Here is a 17,972-nt window from a genome sequence, read left to right on the forward strand (position 1 = left end):
TTTCGACTCTTTTGAAACTCACCAGAGGAAGAACACAAATTGAGACTTATTGTTACTATCACTTCTTGGTTAACTAAAAAGACTTAAAAGTAGCTAAAAAATAAGGATGCTAGGGTTTTCTCTCAGGGGGCCCGTCGGCACAAAATTGAGGCCATTTTTTATGGTCTAACCAAATTTCTCATTCTTGCTTCTAGTCAAGGAGTGAATGATAATGTTCAGAAGAAAATTGATGGGATGGGTGAGTTCTGGTTTGTTAATTTTAGAGGTTTATTTCCGCTCTTAATTGAGTTTCTTGAGCTTAGTTGCTTAATCTCTAGCAATTTTTTGGGATTATTACTTGGTTTGATGTTAATTAGATGCGGAGTATGTGGTAGAAGGTAATTTGGGAAAAGCTAATTTTTGTAGGGTAAAAAGTTGTGTAATCAGGGAATGGTGGCTTAAGAACCAATCTGAATTTTGCTCAAAAAATTGGCATTTCGTAATTATATGTTGGCAAGATGGAAAGAAACTAATTATTCAAAGTCTTCTTGTGATTTTTGACAATAATGGGCAGGTAAGCATTCTCTTAAACGTTCCTTGGCCTTTTTTCTCACTACCTTCGGTCATCGGTTCTCCCCCTACTCTTCGTGTTTTTTATCTGCAATTCCTCTTTTTCCTGAGCTATTTTCTATGTCTTGGGGGGTCTTGGCGCTTATTGGTTTTCTGTCGTTTGTGGTTGTGGTTTTTGGAAGTACTTTGGTTTTTGGTTTTATGCTTTTTTTCTATAGTTTTTTTGTCTTCATTTCCATTTTCATGGCTTTTGGGGTATGGGTTTTAGGCTTCTTTTGTTGGTGTAGTGATTAAGGGTAGTTGGTTGAGTTTTATATTTCATTTGGGGCGTTTGTGTTCAAGTTTTTGTTTGGGGCCTTCTCTTATTTTAATTGGGTCTTCTCCTTCCTTTGTTGTTACTTTGATTATGGGTTTGATTTCTTGGGTTAAGGCAATGGTTGTTGGTACATTGAGACCTCCCTGCAGGGTCACCGTCATCAATATTGGGAAGTTTTTGTCCAGTGTCTCTTTCTATTATGGCGACTTTTGTCGCGAAGTCTTTACCTGTAGATAGGACAAGCTCCTGAAAGATTTTAATTTGAGTTGCTGTGGTGAGATTCATGACCAAGATTGCAATGTAGATGTTTATAGCCTTAAAGGCTAGATGCAAGAACCTGACATTGTGAAAATAAGGTTCAATTTTCATGGGATGTTTAAGGTAATGGTGAGGAATCTGGTACATGAACTTAGGGTGAACTCTGTGAATTGTGGCTACTCTGGGTTCATAAACTCTATCTCTACTCTTTTTATCTTTGGACAAAATGAGGATTGATGGATAGTTATTTCTAGTGTTAATTTTATTAACTCTATGTTTTATGATGATGAGTTATTTATCTTGCCATGTGAGAATAATCTTGTTTGTGATTATAAAAGTGTGAATTTTGATTTCTTTGATGTTATGAATGATCTTGCTTTATACCTAGTTGTTGATATGTCAAATATGAAAAGTGATGAGGCTGAAACTAAGGAGAACACTAGAATTGTGGTTTCTGCTTTTCTTAATGCAGAGGTTGGCTTTGTGAGTGCGAGACTTGAAATAGGAATGGTGAGTCCAAAAAAAAAAAGTTTGTGAGGAGGATGCTGTTAAACCTAGGCCTAGTGGTGGTGCACCTCGTGCCACTGTTATGATGATGAGTCCGAGAAAGAGAATCCGTGCGGAAATTGCAATTATGGAAGAGTTTAGTTATATTGAAGAATTAGATTGATGAAGTGGCTTGCGTGGAACTGTAGGGGTATTAGGAGAAAGGAATTTCCTAGTAATTTTAATTTTAATTGTAGTTTAGCTAAGTTGGACCTTTTTTGCTTGATGGAGATTAAGGTGGTTGTTCATAAGGTCCCTAGGAACTTCTATTCCAAGTATTTTGACAATATTTTTTGCTGTGATCTAATTGGCCGATCTAGGGGCCTCTGCTTATGTTGGAATAGCACAAAGGTTTTTGTTAGTATAATTTCTTCCTCTCTGAGATATATCCATTGTTCTGTGAAGGACTTAGTTACTAATTTAGAGCAGTTAGTTACTTTCATTTATGCCTTTCCCCAAAAACATATGTAGTGTGACATGTGGGAGGAGTTCCTCAAGTTAGATCCAATTAATAGTCCTTGGTGCTTAGTTGGAGATTTTAACAATATTATTGATCTTTCAGAGAAGGTTGGAGGTAATCAAAGCCAAACCATGGACATGAACAATTTTATTAATTTTCTTAATCGTGGCAACCCTTTGTCTTTAAATGTGTTTGGATTTCCTTTTACTTGGACTAATTGTCATACAAATCATACGGTTGTTTTCGAGAGATTGGATAGGGTGGTAGCCAACCCTTTATGGTTAAATATGTTCCCTAATTATCATTTGCATAACTATCCTATTTTTGGTTTTGATCATAGTTCTATCTTATTATCTCTACGTTCTAGTGAGGAGACGAATAACTACTTCTCGTTTAAATTTGAGGCTATGTGGCTTAATTATCCTCAATTTAAAACGTTTGTGCAAAATTCTTGGCATTGTGACCCTATTATTAATCCTAAAGATAAATTTAGAGTGTGTGTTGGTAAGTTTAAATTTCTAGTTTGTAAATGGAATAAGGACACTTTTGGCAATTTAAAGGAGAAAAAGAAAGAATTGTTAAATGAAATTGATGAGATTCAAAAGAAAATTATGAGTAACAACTCTTGATTTGATGATGGAAAAATCTCTTCGAGATGAATTGAATCATGTGTTACTTTGTGAAGAAATCATGTGGGCTCAGAGAGCTAAAACTAATTGGATGCAACTTGGGGATAAAAATACTAATTTTTTTTCAAACTGTGGCTATTATTCGTAAGAAAATGAATGAAATTACAAAAGTCAAAGATGAAAATGGTTTTTGGTGGTATGTAGGTCAAGGCCTTGAACAGGTTTTTGTGCACGATTTTAAAAAGCTATTTTCTTGTGACTGTCCTCCCTCGGGTGATGAACTATGTAATTTTGCAGATATCATTCAACCATGTATTTCTAATCATCATAATGAAAGTTTGTTGTCTCTTGTTACAGATGAGGAAATTTGGGATGCGGTGAGTAGTATTGGAGCTCTTAAAGCTCCAGGTCCTAATGGTTTAAGTGCAGCCTTTTTTCAGGTTTGTTGGGACCAAATTAGGGACTCTGTTTCCTGCTTGGTCAAAGAATTTTTCCTAAATGGTTCTAGCTTAAGACTCATTAATCATACTAACATTGTTTTAGTTCCTAAAATAGATAATCCGGAAACTGTTAATAACTATAGACCTATTAGTTTGTGTAATGTTAGTTATAAAATTATCACAAAGATCATCGTTAAGAGACTAAAACCTCTGTTAGATCTTTGCATCTCTCAAAATCAAGGTACTTTTGCTCCAGGTAGAGCCATTCATGATAATATTCTTATTGCTCACGAAATGTTTGCTGGTTTTAATAGGATGAAAGGGAGAACTGAAGCTGGATCTGGAAAAGGCTTATGATTACTTAAACTGGGATTACATTTGGTCTATTCTGCTTATATTTGGTTTTGATAATCGTTGGGTTGATTTAATTATGGAATGTATTACTTCTCCTTCATTCTCTATACTTATAAATGGGCGACCTCATGGTTATTTTTATCCGAAGCAGGGAATTAGACAAGGGAACCCATTGTCCCCTTATATTTTCATTATTTGTATGGAACCATTAATTAGACACCTCAATACCCTAACAAATAATCCGAATTCTCATATTGGTATTTTTTCCTCACCTAGAGGATTTAAAATCTCAAATATTGTGTTTGTTGATGACTGTCTCCTGTTTGATAAGGCCACAAGGAGGGGTGCGAGGAATATTCTTCAAATCCTTAATATGTTTTCTAAAGTGGTGGGCCAACAAATAAATTTTCATAAGTCGTCCTTATATTTTTCCAAGAATACAACTTCTCCAACTAAAATTGATATTGTTAATATTTTACATTTTCAACATAAAACTACTATTGGTAAGGATCTAGGAATTCATAATATTGTTTTCTAGAAAGACCAAGTTAATGGTAATGAGTTACTTAAGAGGGTTAAGCAAAAACTAGCCGGTTGGAAAGCAAACACTCTTTCGAGAGCGGGGAGGCTTACTTTAATTAACTCTAATCTAACAAGTATGCCTAATCATGTCATGTCTTGCTTTAAGTGTCCAGACAAGATTGTCAATAAGCTTAATAAAGAGTGTAGGGATTTTTTTTGGGGTAGGGAGAAGAAAATCTTTCCAGTGGCTTGGGATTCGATCTGTACTCCTAAGAAAATGGGAGGTTTGGGAGTTAGAAGACTAGATCATTTCAATAATGCTTGTCTTGCTAAATTGGGCCAGAAGGTAATGATCGAGGAGGATAACTGGTGGATTAAGTTAATAAAGAGTAAGTATCTTATAAAAGAAAGTTTTCTAGATAATAAAATTAGATAGAATCATTCTTTTGCTTGGAAATGTATCTTGAAAAGTAGGGATGTTATTCTTAAGGGTATGAGATGGAGAGTGGGTAATGGTAAGGACATTTTGTTCTGGTCCCATAATTGGGTTTTTCCTTACCCGTTGTTCCATCTTTTACCCAATATTGACAACCAAAACATTAATTGGGACTTGAAAGTTAGTGAATTTATTGATAACTATTGTTGGGATAGGAGAAAGCTTTCATAAGTGGTTAGTAATGAAATTGTGAGGAAAATTTGTAATATTACAATTCCCTTGCAGGATTCCAAAGATGTGCTTGTTTGGGGTCAAAATACAAATGGTAAGTTCTTTGTTAAATCAGCTACTTGAATCCAAAAATGGACATTGACTCAATCTACAAAGCATAAGTTAATTAATAAGATAATAAGATGTGGAAACTTAATATTCCTCCTAAAGTTAAGAAGTTTGCATGGTTGTTCATTCGTAATAGACTTCAAACAAGAAAACGATTAAGTCATATTGTAACTAATAGTGATAAGATGTGTCATTTTTATAATTCCGTAGATGAGGACCAAATGCATTTATTTTTTAATTGTGGTGTCACTAAATTGATTTGGGACCTTTGTTCAATTAAGCAGGGCAATTTCACTAATGCTAATTTCGACTCGGTAGTAGATTGACTAAATTCTTTAAAGTATGTTGATAAGGAAGTTCCTAGTGATTTGAGCTTGTGTTTGCTTCTTTGTTGGCAAATTTAGAATGATCATAATAATATGGTGTTCAGAAATGTTTTGCCCATCCATGCAAGATCTAAGTTATTGGCTATATCTATGGGTGAGTGATATCTTAAAGCCAATGGTAAAGATTTGAGAAGAAATACTGATGATATTTCCACAATTGTTAAATAGTATCCGCCGAATAAGAGTTTTGTTAAGTTAATTTTGACGGTTTAGTGGCTGGGGACAATACAGCGGCGAGATTTGTCTTAAGGAATCATAATGGGCAGTTTATTAGAGGTGGCGCCTTAAATCTAGATGGTGCTACTATTTCTAAAGTTGAGGCTAGGGCTCTTAGAGAGGGCCTTCTTTTTACTCAGAGGAAGGGCCATACTAAGATTATGGTTGAAGGTGACTCAAGTTGGTCATTCAGTCAGTGTTAGACCGGGGTGCAACGCCATGGAATCTGGTTCCTATTATTGAAGATATCAAGTGGACGTCGACCGTTTTTTATTGCATTGACTAGAAACATATTTTTAGAGTGGCTAATTTTGTAGCGGATGTCTTCGCTCGCCAATGCCTTCTTATTACTGATTATCATATTTAGGACCATTGTATTCCTTCATTTGCTCTTCATGCTTTTCAATGTGATTTTGTAGGGAACGGTTGTACTCGAGGGTTTTCTCTTTAATATATTTTCTTGTTTCAACCAAAAAAAAAAAAAAAAAGACTTAAGAGTTATAAAAATAGAATAAAAGGGATGAAAACAAAAGGAAGTGGCATACAAAGAAAAAGAAAAAAGAAAAAAAAAACAGAGACTTAATCGTTAACCTTTTCTATTTTTGCTTTATTTATGTGAAAGGTGCTGGTTTAAAACCCTTCACAAGTTTCATTTACTTAAAAGCAATTTATTTACAGTGGGTGTAATTATTGCTCTTTGCTTTAATTTTTTATTTATTTATGTGAATGGTGCTGAATTAAAGCCCTTATCACAAGCTTTATTTATTTAAAAGCAATTTATTTACCATGGCTGGAATTACCGCCTATTGCTTTAATTTATTTATTATACTTTTTTTTTGTTATGATGAGTATATACAGGACTCGAAGTTCCTTGATTAGATCAGAGCCTACAGTTTCTTGATCCTCATCATATAAAATGATTGGACCCGAAGTTCCGTCATGTAAAAAGATCAGACCTGAATTTCCTTGATCATCATCATATAAAAAGACTGGGCATGAAATCCCTTGATCCTCAAGATCGAACATTGAGTTCCTTGATGAGTACAGTAAGTTGAAGTGCCGCAGTGCCACAACTTAATTGTAATAAAAGCCATAAGACTCTCAGTCCATGGACTATTAAATAAGGACTAGAAGTTCCTTGATTCATGTAAATAATAATATAATCCATGTATATTTGCTGGGGAGTTTACATTTCAATTTTTTTATGATTATTGCATGTTCCTGTGCATTGATGTTGAACACCATGTTCCTTATGTCCATACTTAAAATGATTTGGCAGAGACATTTATTAAGCGGATGAAATTGATTACCCGCGCTTTACTCATGAAAACGAAATTGTCAGTTTCTACATGGGGACATGCCATTTTACATGATGCATTATTAGTTCGGTTAAGGTTGCCAACCATTAATACTTCATTACAACTAGTGTTTAGGCACCAGCCAAACATTACACATTTACGAGTTTTTTGTTGTGTTGTCTATGTGCCTATTGCACTGCCACAACGTACTAAAATGAGGCCTTAACGCAAACTAGGAATTTTTGTTGGATTTGATTCACCATTTATCATTTAATATTTAGAACCCTTGATTGGGGATATGTTTACCACGCGATTTGCAAACTGTCATTTTCATAAGACAGTTTTCCTACCGTTTGGGGGAGAAAATACCATTCCAAAAGAATGACAAGAATTGTCGTGGGATGTACCCACTTTGTCTTATTTCTATTCATGAAACAATCAATGTGAAAATGAAGTGAGAATAATTGTTCATCTTCAAAGTATTGCCAATCAAATGCTAGATGCATTTAATGATGCAACGAAAGTGATAAAATCACATATACTAGCTGCAAATGTGCTTGCAAGAATTGATGTCCTTGTTGGACAAAATAATGCGGTAGCAAATGATTTATCTGTTGCACACATGAAGCATGACAGACTCTCAAACTCAAAAGATTCAATTCTTCGAAGGAAGAAGAATATGACATTACTAAACTATTGCATTTCCAAAGCATAATTGTTGCATGCCGAAAGCATGACCGTTGCCGCATGGTCCCAGAAAGACAATTCGTGGACATGGGAATTTTGATGTCTCATGCATGAAGCATGATAGAAGTATAGATTCCAATGACTGAACTCCCAAAACTGGAGATTAAAATCCAAGCTCTATAATGCTGAAGAGGAGGTTATGATCCGCATTCTCTAAACTATAACTGTCTTGGAAGAGATAGTGTAATGTTCTTTAAGAGGCAATGAATATCCAAAGAAATGAAAAGTTTTTTATGCATTCGCATGCACATGAGAATATGGGATCACGGATTGATGATAACCAATAGTAATTTTGGTTTTTACAAATAGCTACTAAATTCATTAATAAGCTGTGTTGATATTGAGTCTCGTTCTTTTTTTGTTGACGAAAGAAAAAATTATTGGCCAAAATGGAGAAAGGCAATTCCATTACAATTTTGTAAGAACGTGGAAAAATGGACCTATATATATGTATATAATACAAATAGCCAAAAGATGTTGAACCAATGAGGTTACATATGGGCATTTGTAATACAATGAAGTACACTCACATGATATGACACAAGATTACTAATTGAAACCTAAAATTATACACCTGTAAACGAGTACATATGAATGGAGAATTATATACGAAGGATTGTGAGTTGCCCACATCATATCTCCATTAGTAAATTCCCTTAAGTATACGTGGGAGAAAATTGCTATGTATAAATTCCCAAGGATAATTTGTCATGAAGTGTAAAAAATCTTTGAAGAATTCAAATTGCTTGAAATAAGCCTTGGAAGGGTAAAGCATAAATTATGTACTCAATACCAATAAATGGTATAAATTGCCTTAGTGAGTACTTTCATTATGATATTGTTGCAACATACAAAAATCCCTTGCAAGAGTTGATGATATTAGATTGAAACTCCAGAAAAGTCTAGAAAGATTATAAAGTGTTGAAATGAATATTGTCTTGATCTGCAAATCAAACAATATGCCAACACAAATCTTATCCATGATGTTTATGATATTAAAGAACCATATGGATTGAAGATTATGAGTTGAATACTCAAATGATTAACCAATATTTAGACACTAAGAATGATCATTTATCTTCGTGAGGGTAAAGATGAATTGATATTTGATCCATAAATACCACTTTTTAATGAAGTATATGTTTTATTGTATTTAGCACAACACTATTCTCATCCGTTAAAAGTTTCATTGATTTATATTCTTGGAACTATAATATTTCATCATTTCCTTATTTATTTATTGATTATGGAACTAGAAATTTTCATGGGTTTCTATATCTAACAAGCTGGAATAAAAGTTTTCAGGCATAATGGAGGAGATTTTTATACATTACTTGGTAGAACCTCATAAGGAGGAGATACTGGAGACAGATCATGTGAAACCTCAAGTACTTGGCAAAACCCCAGAAGGAGGAGGCACTACAGACAAATCATGTGGAGCCTCAATATTTGGCAAAACTCCAGAAAGATGAGGCACCAGAGGTTGATTATTTGGAGCCTCAGTATTTGGTAAAACTCCAGAAGGCAAAGACAATTGGTGTCCTTGGAATAAAGCCACAAACCTGTGCATTGCTCTTGAGTAGTCATCTTCAATTGTTGTTAGGTCTTAGATTTCCTCAGCAATACCTCAGAACAATTGATATGATGTTGGCTCTTTACATTGAAGCTGCCAAGCATGGATGAGTCGCGAAGAAGCAATGTTTTGAAGGATCATTCAAAGACAAAAGTTGCATACCACTTATGCTATGCAAGAGACTGAAGCAGAAGGATCAACGATGAGCCCACAAAAGTTCAAATATTGCATTGACACGCACAACCTAAAAAATTTGAAATCAAGAGGAAATACTCATCAGGAGGATCATCCAAAACAGATCAAGATTTTAATGAGTTAATCAAAGATTTGTAGCCATCCAAGGGGGAAAGTTGTAAAAGCCATTCAATGTAGATGGCCATTAATACATCCCACTACCACTCTACAACTCATCCCATTAAACTTTGTCTAACACTCAAGCTTTGCCTATAAAGCAAATGAGCAAATGAAGAAAGAAAAACAACATACGGAAGGAAGAGGAAAGAAAGAGAGGAAATTATGGAGGAATGGAAAGAGAGGAAGAAAAGATAAGAGAATAGATAGAGTTATCTTTATACTCCTATTATTACAGATTATAAATGAAAGCACCATTGTTGCCCAGAGGGCATACTTCAGTCACACAACCTCGTAAATATTGTGTCTTATTTCATTTATTCCACCGCACACATACCGTCGATTTTTCAACACAAACAAATAAGTTCACATACTAGCAGAAGAATTACTTATGCTATTACACCAGCACTGACAATAATCCAACAACAACAACAGCGATAAGATTCGCAGAATGCGGGTAAAGAATTGCGAAAACTAACTAAAACAACAATTCTGATACCCCGGCTTCTGGCATATCATATATGTTGGCGCGGAATACATTACCATCTAAACTAAATTCACGGCGCAGCCAGGGACACGCAGAGCTGGCCGGTCTCTTTGTTTACTGCTGAAGAACACAACTTAAGCCAACAGTGATTGTTTTTTTCTGCACCAGAAGCCTTCTCGTTAGTTTTTCACTATAGCTCAAGGAACACAAACTCTTCGATATCAGGCACCTTTCCAATTTTATTTAGCAACTCCTCTTTCGGTTCCTCATCCACTCCAATCGCCATTATGGCCTTCTTCTGAATAGTTCTTCCCACACTCATAAAGTTCACATTCACATTCTCAGTCCCAAGTATGTTCCCCACCTGCCCAATCATGCCTGGCTGATCCACCTGCCGGCACAGAATGAGATTGCCCTCGAGGCTCACGTCCACGCCAAACGATCCCAACAATGTCAGATGGGGCTTTCCATATTTTACTTTCCCCTCAATGCTTATGTTTCCATTTTTGGAAACACAACTTGCGAATTTGGACTCCACATTGGTAATGTGTACCTGGATTGAAGCGACGGGGAACTCAGGGGATGAGTCTATAGCTACCCTTTCCTCGGTTATGCGTAAACCTTTATCCTTTGCAACGAAATCTGCATTGACTAGATTGATAAACGAGGCAGATATTGGTTCGATGATGCCTTTAGTGATCATGGCCCTGAGAAGCCTGGTATCCAAGTCATCAGGGTCGCGAGCTGTTTTGTAAACCACCCTCACAGATGTGATCCCACTCCCTCCTGCTACTAATTGTACAGCCAACTTCCCTAGCTTCTCGGCTAGCACAACATAAGGAGACAACTCAGCCAGAACCTGAGAACATGAAAAATTTGTGAGCTTAACAAATCTTATGCGAATCTTGCTATTCCTCTTCTATTAATAAACAAACATACCTCAGGAGGGACCATCGGAGCGTTGACAGCAGTTGCAGAAAGTTCACCTTTCAATGCTCCAATTACAGCCTCGGCTATTTCAATGGCAACACCTTCCTGAAAATATTACATTTCGTGCAGAATTCAATGAGTTAAAGGATGTAAGATATATCATTCGATAAAGTTTTGATCAGTATCAGAGAAATTAAACGTGCCTGTGCTTCCTTTGTGCTAGCTCCTAGATGAGGTGTGACTGTGACATTCTCGTGTTGCACTAGCTTGCTATCTTTGGATGGAGGCTCCTCTGCGAACACATCAAGTGCAGCCTGTTTCGAAACAATGTAACAAACATAACCACAGTTTAGCATGCATGAAAACAATACTACTGTTGTTTCTCCCTCAATAGAATAATGAAGAAGGAGAAAAGTGGTGTGCAAAAATTACTTTGTGCCTCGAAAACATGCTTATACAGTTCTATGTTCAACATGGTCAGCTTTGACATAAATTATAGGATCATACCTGAGCAACAATTCCATTATCAAGAGCTCTCACTAGTGCATCTTCATCAATGACTCCACCCCGGGCAACATTAATGATACGGACTCCCTTCTTCATCTGCGCGAATGTTTTGTCGTTCAACACCTTTGATGTAGTAGGAGTCAGAGGCATATGCAGTGAGATGAAATCTGCAGTGCTAATTGCCTGCTCAAAAGAGACCAATTCCACACCAACAGCGCGTGCTCTGTCAGCCGGGGCATAAGGATCATGCGAAATAACGTGCATTCCCAAGCCTTTCGCACGTCTAGCAACTTCGGATCCAACTTTTCCAAATCCCATTACTGCCAATGTCTTCCCAACCAGAGAGACGCCAACGTACTTGTTTCGTTGCCACTTTCCTGCAAAAATCCGGCCCCAAATTTAGCATTATCTGCAGGATATAGCAGTAAAACTTCAAAGGAAATATGCAGTCCATCCTAACACTTGCGCAAAGGAAGTGTGTCAACGTGTTCTTGAAAGGCTCAAAACTAAAACAATATGTGTCAACTAAAATTCTCTACGATCGATTTAACGAACAAAATTAGCGAAATTTAATGCTGACAAATTATGGTAATTGGAATTAAGGCTTTTTCATCATTCAGTATGTTTAGTCCGGAAACAATCATACTCAAACATTTTTACTTCCACATTTTCTCCTCCTGTTTCCAACCTGTAATTCTCCTTTGATTTATTCAGTCCAAAATCAGAAGAAACTAAAGAGCGCATGGAAATTAAAACGGGAGTGCGGAAATCATTTCTCGATTAGAATCCCAATCAAATTCTGTCAGGGTACATTAACAGTGCTAGATTTCCTCATAACCTCAACCAGTCATCTTTGTCTTTGATAATCAAAAGGGGTCCCTTCATTCCTAGCTATTAGCAGATAAAATATACCAGATAGAATTTGATTCCCGTTCTACTTTGGAATAAAATTGTTCCTGCATGCCATGCTCACATGTGAAGCACGTGCACCCACCTCTGGAATGTGTCGATTGAACATCATCCATTCAAATTATGTATATGCAAATGTATAGATATACAGAGTATGTATAATTTACAGAGTCGTGTTTGTTCACTTGTTGAGTAGGACAATCATATTTCTACCCAGAAAGCGACGGATGGCGTATAAATTCAATGCACACCCACTAAATACAAAGAGTTTGAAAAAGTACGAAAGCGGAAACCCGACCCCGGCATGTCATGTGACATCAAATCAGCAGAACTTTAAGCCAACAATGTTTACTTTTCACAAGTTATTTTCCTCATGTGAGAAAATAAACCCATCAAGTCTATCTTTTAGCTTAGATTTTTGATCCTGAAAGCAACCTATCCTCAAATAACAATACATAGACAAATTACGACAAGAGAACCTATCCTCAAATGACAATACATAGACAAATTATGAATATCTTCTAACAAAATATCTCTAAGCAAATCAGGGGGTTCTTCAAACCACAAAAACTCTTGATCTATGTTAATTGAAAGTTAAATCTACAAATTTAGAATTTTCCTTGTTGCTAAAAATTCACGGATAAGTGATTTTTAGACGCTGTTTTTCTCCTTTTGGATTCTTTTCACTTCTCAAATCCAATAGTGAACCCAAATAGTTGGCCTACCAAAATCTGTGCTTGCCTAATACATGTAATTTGCAGATAATTGACAAAAAAAAAAAAAAAAAGTAATATAACAACAAAAATTAAATGTGTTAATTACCAGCTTTGATGGAAGCATCAGCTTGTGCAACATTTCGTGACATGGCAGTGAGCAGAGCAATCCCGTGCTCTGCTGCGGCCACGGTGTTTGCCGTGGGCGCATTAACGACCAAGCATCCGAACTCCGTAGCCGCCTGCAGATCCACATTGTCTATCCCCACACCAGCTCTTCCCACCACCTTCAACCTCCCTTTGGCGGCCTCAAACACCTGCCTGGTCACCTTCGTGCCGCTCCGAACAATCAAAGCGTCGCATGTCGAGATCTTGGCGCAGAGCTCCTCAGGGGAGAGGTTGTACGCGCACTCCAAGTTGCCAAAGCCACGTAGGACTTCAAGACCGGCTTCTCCGAGTTTTTCGGTGACCAGGACGGTCGGAGTTGAATCTGAGGACCTTGGATTGGGAAGCTGGAAGGACTTGGAAAGATATGTGTCGGAAGATGACTCGGCTTTTTTTAGAACGTTGGTTATGAGAAAAGAATGGAAATGCGAATTATGGGAACGAGAACGGGAGAGTTTTAAGGAGATGGGGCGGGAGGTGGCGTGGAGGAAGGAAAGAAGGTAGGGTATGGACGGTGGTGGTTTGGTTTGAGACGGCGGAGGGGAGGCCGTGAAGGCGGAGGAGGAGATGGCCTTGATGGAGGAGCAAGCCATGGAAGCTGAAGATGTTTTTGTGTTTTTTTTTTTTTTCTTCTTGGAAAGTGTGTGATTGTGGTGGGTAGGTGTCTTTTAAAAGTTTCTGGGATCTTAAAGCAGAGTTTTAAATTAACCTAATTTGGGGTAATTTTTTAACTTTTAACTTTTTTACTTAGGTAACTAAGAATTGATATTCATCCAAAAAAAAAACTAAGAATAGGTATGTTTTGGAGAGTAAAATTTGTTACTTTTAATTACAGCCACTGCAGTTTTTGTCCTCTAAATCATGGGTTGCAGTTGCACGACTATATTTACGTCTAGTTTGGGGGGATTTTTTTTTTTTTTTTTTTTCACCAAAAGCTATTTCACTTTAAAATTAAGCAGTAAAAATAAAATATTCTGTTTATTTTAAAAGTAATAGCTTCCAAACAACAATTTTAAAAGTAGCATGTAAGTTGCTTTTGAAAACCACTTTAATAAAAAGCGCAGTTGAGTATTTAATAATTATTTATAATTCATATAATGCAATCATTAATTTTAGAGCAATGTTAGGGAGACTAAATTTATAAACAAAATATCGTAAACTAAATGACATGGAAATTGAAAATTGGATTATGACTTAAGAGTTGATAAACATGCTCATTCTTATTGGTGACATATCATTTAGTTTGCAAATTTTGTCAACAAATTTAATCTCCCTAGCATTACCCTTAATTTAAAAAATAATATTGTTTATCATTCTATACACATTTTATAATCGGGGAACAAAGTGTGACATCTCACATCGCCTAGGGGAGTGATCCTTATATGTATATTCTCATCTCTACCTAGCACGAGGCCTTTTGGGAGCTCACTGGCTTCGGGTTCTGTAGGAACTCCAAAGTTAAGCGAGAAGGGGGCTAGAGCACTCCCATGATGGGTGACCCACTGGGAAGTTGCTCGTGAGTTCCCAAAAACAAAACCGTGAAGGAATGGTAAGTCCAAAGCGGACAATATAGTGCTACGGTGGTGGAGCGGGCCCGGGAAGTGATCCACCCCGAGCCGGGATGTGACAGTTTGGTATCAGAGCCTAAACCTGGTCGCGTGTGTGCCGACGAGGACGTCGGGCCCCTAAGGGGGGTGGATTGTGACATCTCACATCGCCTAGGGGAGCTTGTGAGTTCCCAAAAACAAAACCGTGAGGGAATGGTAAGTCCAAAGTGGACAATATCGTGTTACGGTGGTGGAGCGGGCCCGGGAAGTGATCCACTCCGGGCCAGGATGTGATAGTTTGGTATCAGAGCCTAACCCTGGTCGCGTGTGTGCCGACGAGGACGTCAGGCCCCTAAGGGGGGTGGATTGTGACATCTCACATCGCCTAGGGGAGTGATCCTTATATGTATATTCCCATCTCTACCTAACACGAGGCCTTTTGGGAGCTCACTGGCTTCGGGTTCCGTAGGAACTCCGAAGTTAAGCGAGAAGGGGGCTAGAGCACTCCCATGATGGGTGACCCACTGGGAAGTTGCTCGTGAGTTCCCAAAAACAAAACCGTGAGGGAATGGTAAGCCCAAAGTGGACAATATTGTGCTACGGTGGTGGAGCGGGCTCGAGAAGTGGTCTGCCCCGAGCCGGGATGTGACACAAAGTGAGCAACACCACCTACCACTACAAACCCTAAACCCTCCACAGCAACCACCACGACAACCAAACGCACTACCAGAACCACCACAACCGCAACTACCACTACAATCGTTTCTGTCACCACCACCACCATAAACACAACCTCCATCATTGCCACCAAAACCACAACTGTCACTATCGCTGTTGTCGCTACCCATACCATTGCCCTCATCACTGTTGTCGTCATCATCACCCACCTTATCATGTCTATTTTTGTTATTATATACATTTTACCACTTTTACTTTAAAATTGACCAAATGCTTTTACATTACTTTTCATACCAAAAAAAAAATACAATTTATCAAACGCTCAACTACTTTATTTTGCAGCTGATTATTCTTGAAGCATAGTAGAAGCAATTTTTTTTTTTAAAAGCACAGCATAAGCAGTTTTTTTTTTTTTGGGAAGTGTTATTAGCACTCCAAAAATCTCATTCTACACTCCTCACAAGCGTATTTTTCTTTCCTAATATAGAAAGTTTAGAGTGTAGAATAAGATATTTAAAGTGCTAATAGCAATTCTCTTTTAAAAAAATAAATAAAAAAAAAAAGAAGAAAAAAAAACACACCAATTCCAAACTGCCCTTAGAGGGCAACATGTAAAAGTAAATTTTTTTCCCTTATATTCTGCAAGTCTTGTATTATACTCTCGCCCATGAGATATGAAGGTAAGCTTGTAAGATTATATTAAAGCTGCACACGTATTTAACGTCTCTTATGGATTAAGAATGGCAGAGATTGACTTCAATAATACTTGTATGCTAATAAGGAGATTGTTTTACTATATAACAAGGTTCTGTTACTCCCTGCTCTCATATTTGGTCGTGGAAATAACCCCTGTAGTCTCATTGAATAGATTTGTGACAAATGCACAAGATCATTATTTATTATGGCATCGTCACGATACAAGGAGAGATGTAGACGCTATGAAGATTACCCAAAATTATTTTCCAACTCAAGGTAGGCAGATCCCTCTTCCCTCTTCCGAATAATCGTCTCTATTTCTATATTTTCCGAAATTTTAGGTACAAAATTAACAAATCAATTGTACAAGGCTTCTTTTCTTTCTCTACCAAAAGATGATTTGGGCGGGAAAGGGATCCGAGCGGATCCCTTTCCACCAAATCCATCAAGTTCAGAATCCGGATCGTTGAAATTTAATTCAGTGGCTACATTTATTATAACTTTTAAAAGGGTCTCCTGCTTGTAGTCGTTGGATCAAATTTCAAAGGTCCGAATCCTGAATTTGGTGGATTTGGTGGAAAAGGATTCGAAGATGATCCCTTTCCATTTAGACGATTACGGGTCCCATGATTGGTTGGCTAAATTGGACAAGTACCTTTTTTATTATTATTTTTTTTTCAATCACAAGTCACTACTTTTTCAAATAATAAAAAACTCTATGAAAAAGTAACATTTGTTTGAGATTTGATTGTACATATGTAAACACGAAAATTCTATAGGAAATAACAAGAGAATACGTGTACAAAATAATTGTATTGTATTAATCTGAATGTAGGATTACAATCTCTGTTTACAAAGTTTCCTTTGATTCTATCTCCAAAGTGTCAGGTGTGTAGTGTTGATGATCCAAGGGTCGCAATGACTTGATCTTGGATGAACGGATGCCGCAAGGTTTTGGTTCTAAGCAATGGAGAAACCGGCACGTGTAGGGGTGCTTGGTGGTTCTTCACGTGTTTGACGAAGAGCGCGAAGGGTTTTCCAAGTCGTCTTCAATGTTTGGGGATTTGAGAGCTTAAGAGCTTCAAAGTTTCAAAACTTTATCGTCTGGACGTAAATGATTTTCTGGACCATTTTCTTTGTCTTGGAGCCTCCTATTTATAGACTTTCCAAGCCTTGCCTATGGATGAATTTGGATTTGATTGTGGGCTTGATTAATTGACGAAAGAACCAGAACTTGATTTGTGGGCCGATTCGTGATTTGACTCAATCAATTAACATTTGATTTGATTAAATTAAAATCAAATAATTTATTTCAACCAAATGTTGACACATGTCCTTCTTGAATACCCATGTGATTTTGATGAGTCACTTCATGTGTACGATTTATGAGGCACATAGCGGATACCACGTATGCCCTGACATGTCGAAACTTTAATGCATTGGTGAATATTTATTTCACCGAAATTTCGATGTTTGCAACATATTCTAGCAAAATCTATGGTAGTTTTGCTTCTATGTGAATTCTCATTGTGTGTAAATGCAGTTGTAGTCATTAGATTGACGAGTTCATCATTTTTCAGTAATTTTTTTTTTATCTATGGTTTGGTGGTGTTCTGAGAGGGGAAAGGGGAAAATGAGGTGAGGGAGCCTCGAACTTCCTATAAAAGGGTCACAAGAGTGCTTGATTTCCACCATAACATTAACCATCCATTTTTCGTTTGATGGGGGCCTCGGGGTGTACCCCTTCCTAGGGGGCACCCTGCCTCATTTTTCAGTAAACTAATTACAAGTCATTATTTGTGTATACAGTCAATGCAATCAAAATTACACTAAAAAAGCACACCAGTTATTATTGATTAGTTGGTAGTGTAACTAACATATCAACTCAAAATATAATCATTTCAATCCCACTACAATATC

General features: G+C 37.1%; 1 protein-coding gene across 2 annotated transcripts; it reads right to left on the minus strand.

The window, feature by feature from the left end:
• Positions 1 to 9,712: 9,712 nt before the first annotated feature.
• Positions 9,713 to 13,784, minus strand: LOC137749422 (D-3-phosphoglycerate dehydrogenase 2, chloroplastic-like). 2 transcript variants are annotated; one of them, XM_068489517.1, is made up of 5 exons: positions 13,076 to 13,784; positions 11,345 to 11,721; positions 11,041 to 11,151; positions 10,847 to 10,942; positions 9,713 to 10,766 (listed from the first exon to the last, which is right to left on the minus strand). In XM_068489517.1, exons 1-5 carry the CDS (start codon positions 13,722 to 13,724, stop codon positions 10,098 to 10,100), a joined length of 1,902 nt encoding a protein of 633 aa, XP_068345618.1. In that variant the 5' UTR covers positions 13,725 to 13,784; the 3' UTR covers positions 9,713 to 10,097. The 2 variants fall into 2 exon arrangements, with proteins under 2 accessions (XP_068345618.1, XP_068345617.1); XM_068489516.1 differs by having other exon boundaries at positions 10,847 to 10,938; positions 11,037 to 11,151.
• Positions 13,785 to 17,972: the final 4,188 nt, after the last annotated feature.

Source organism: Pyrus communis, chromosome 11 (assembly GCF_963583255.1).
Source record: "Pyrus communis chromosome 11, drPyrComm1.1, whole genome shotgun sequence".
NCBI classification, from domain to species: Eukaryota; Viridiplantae; Streptophyta; class Magnoliopsida; order Rosales; family Rosaceae; genus Pyrus; species Pyrus communis.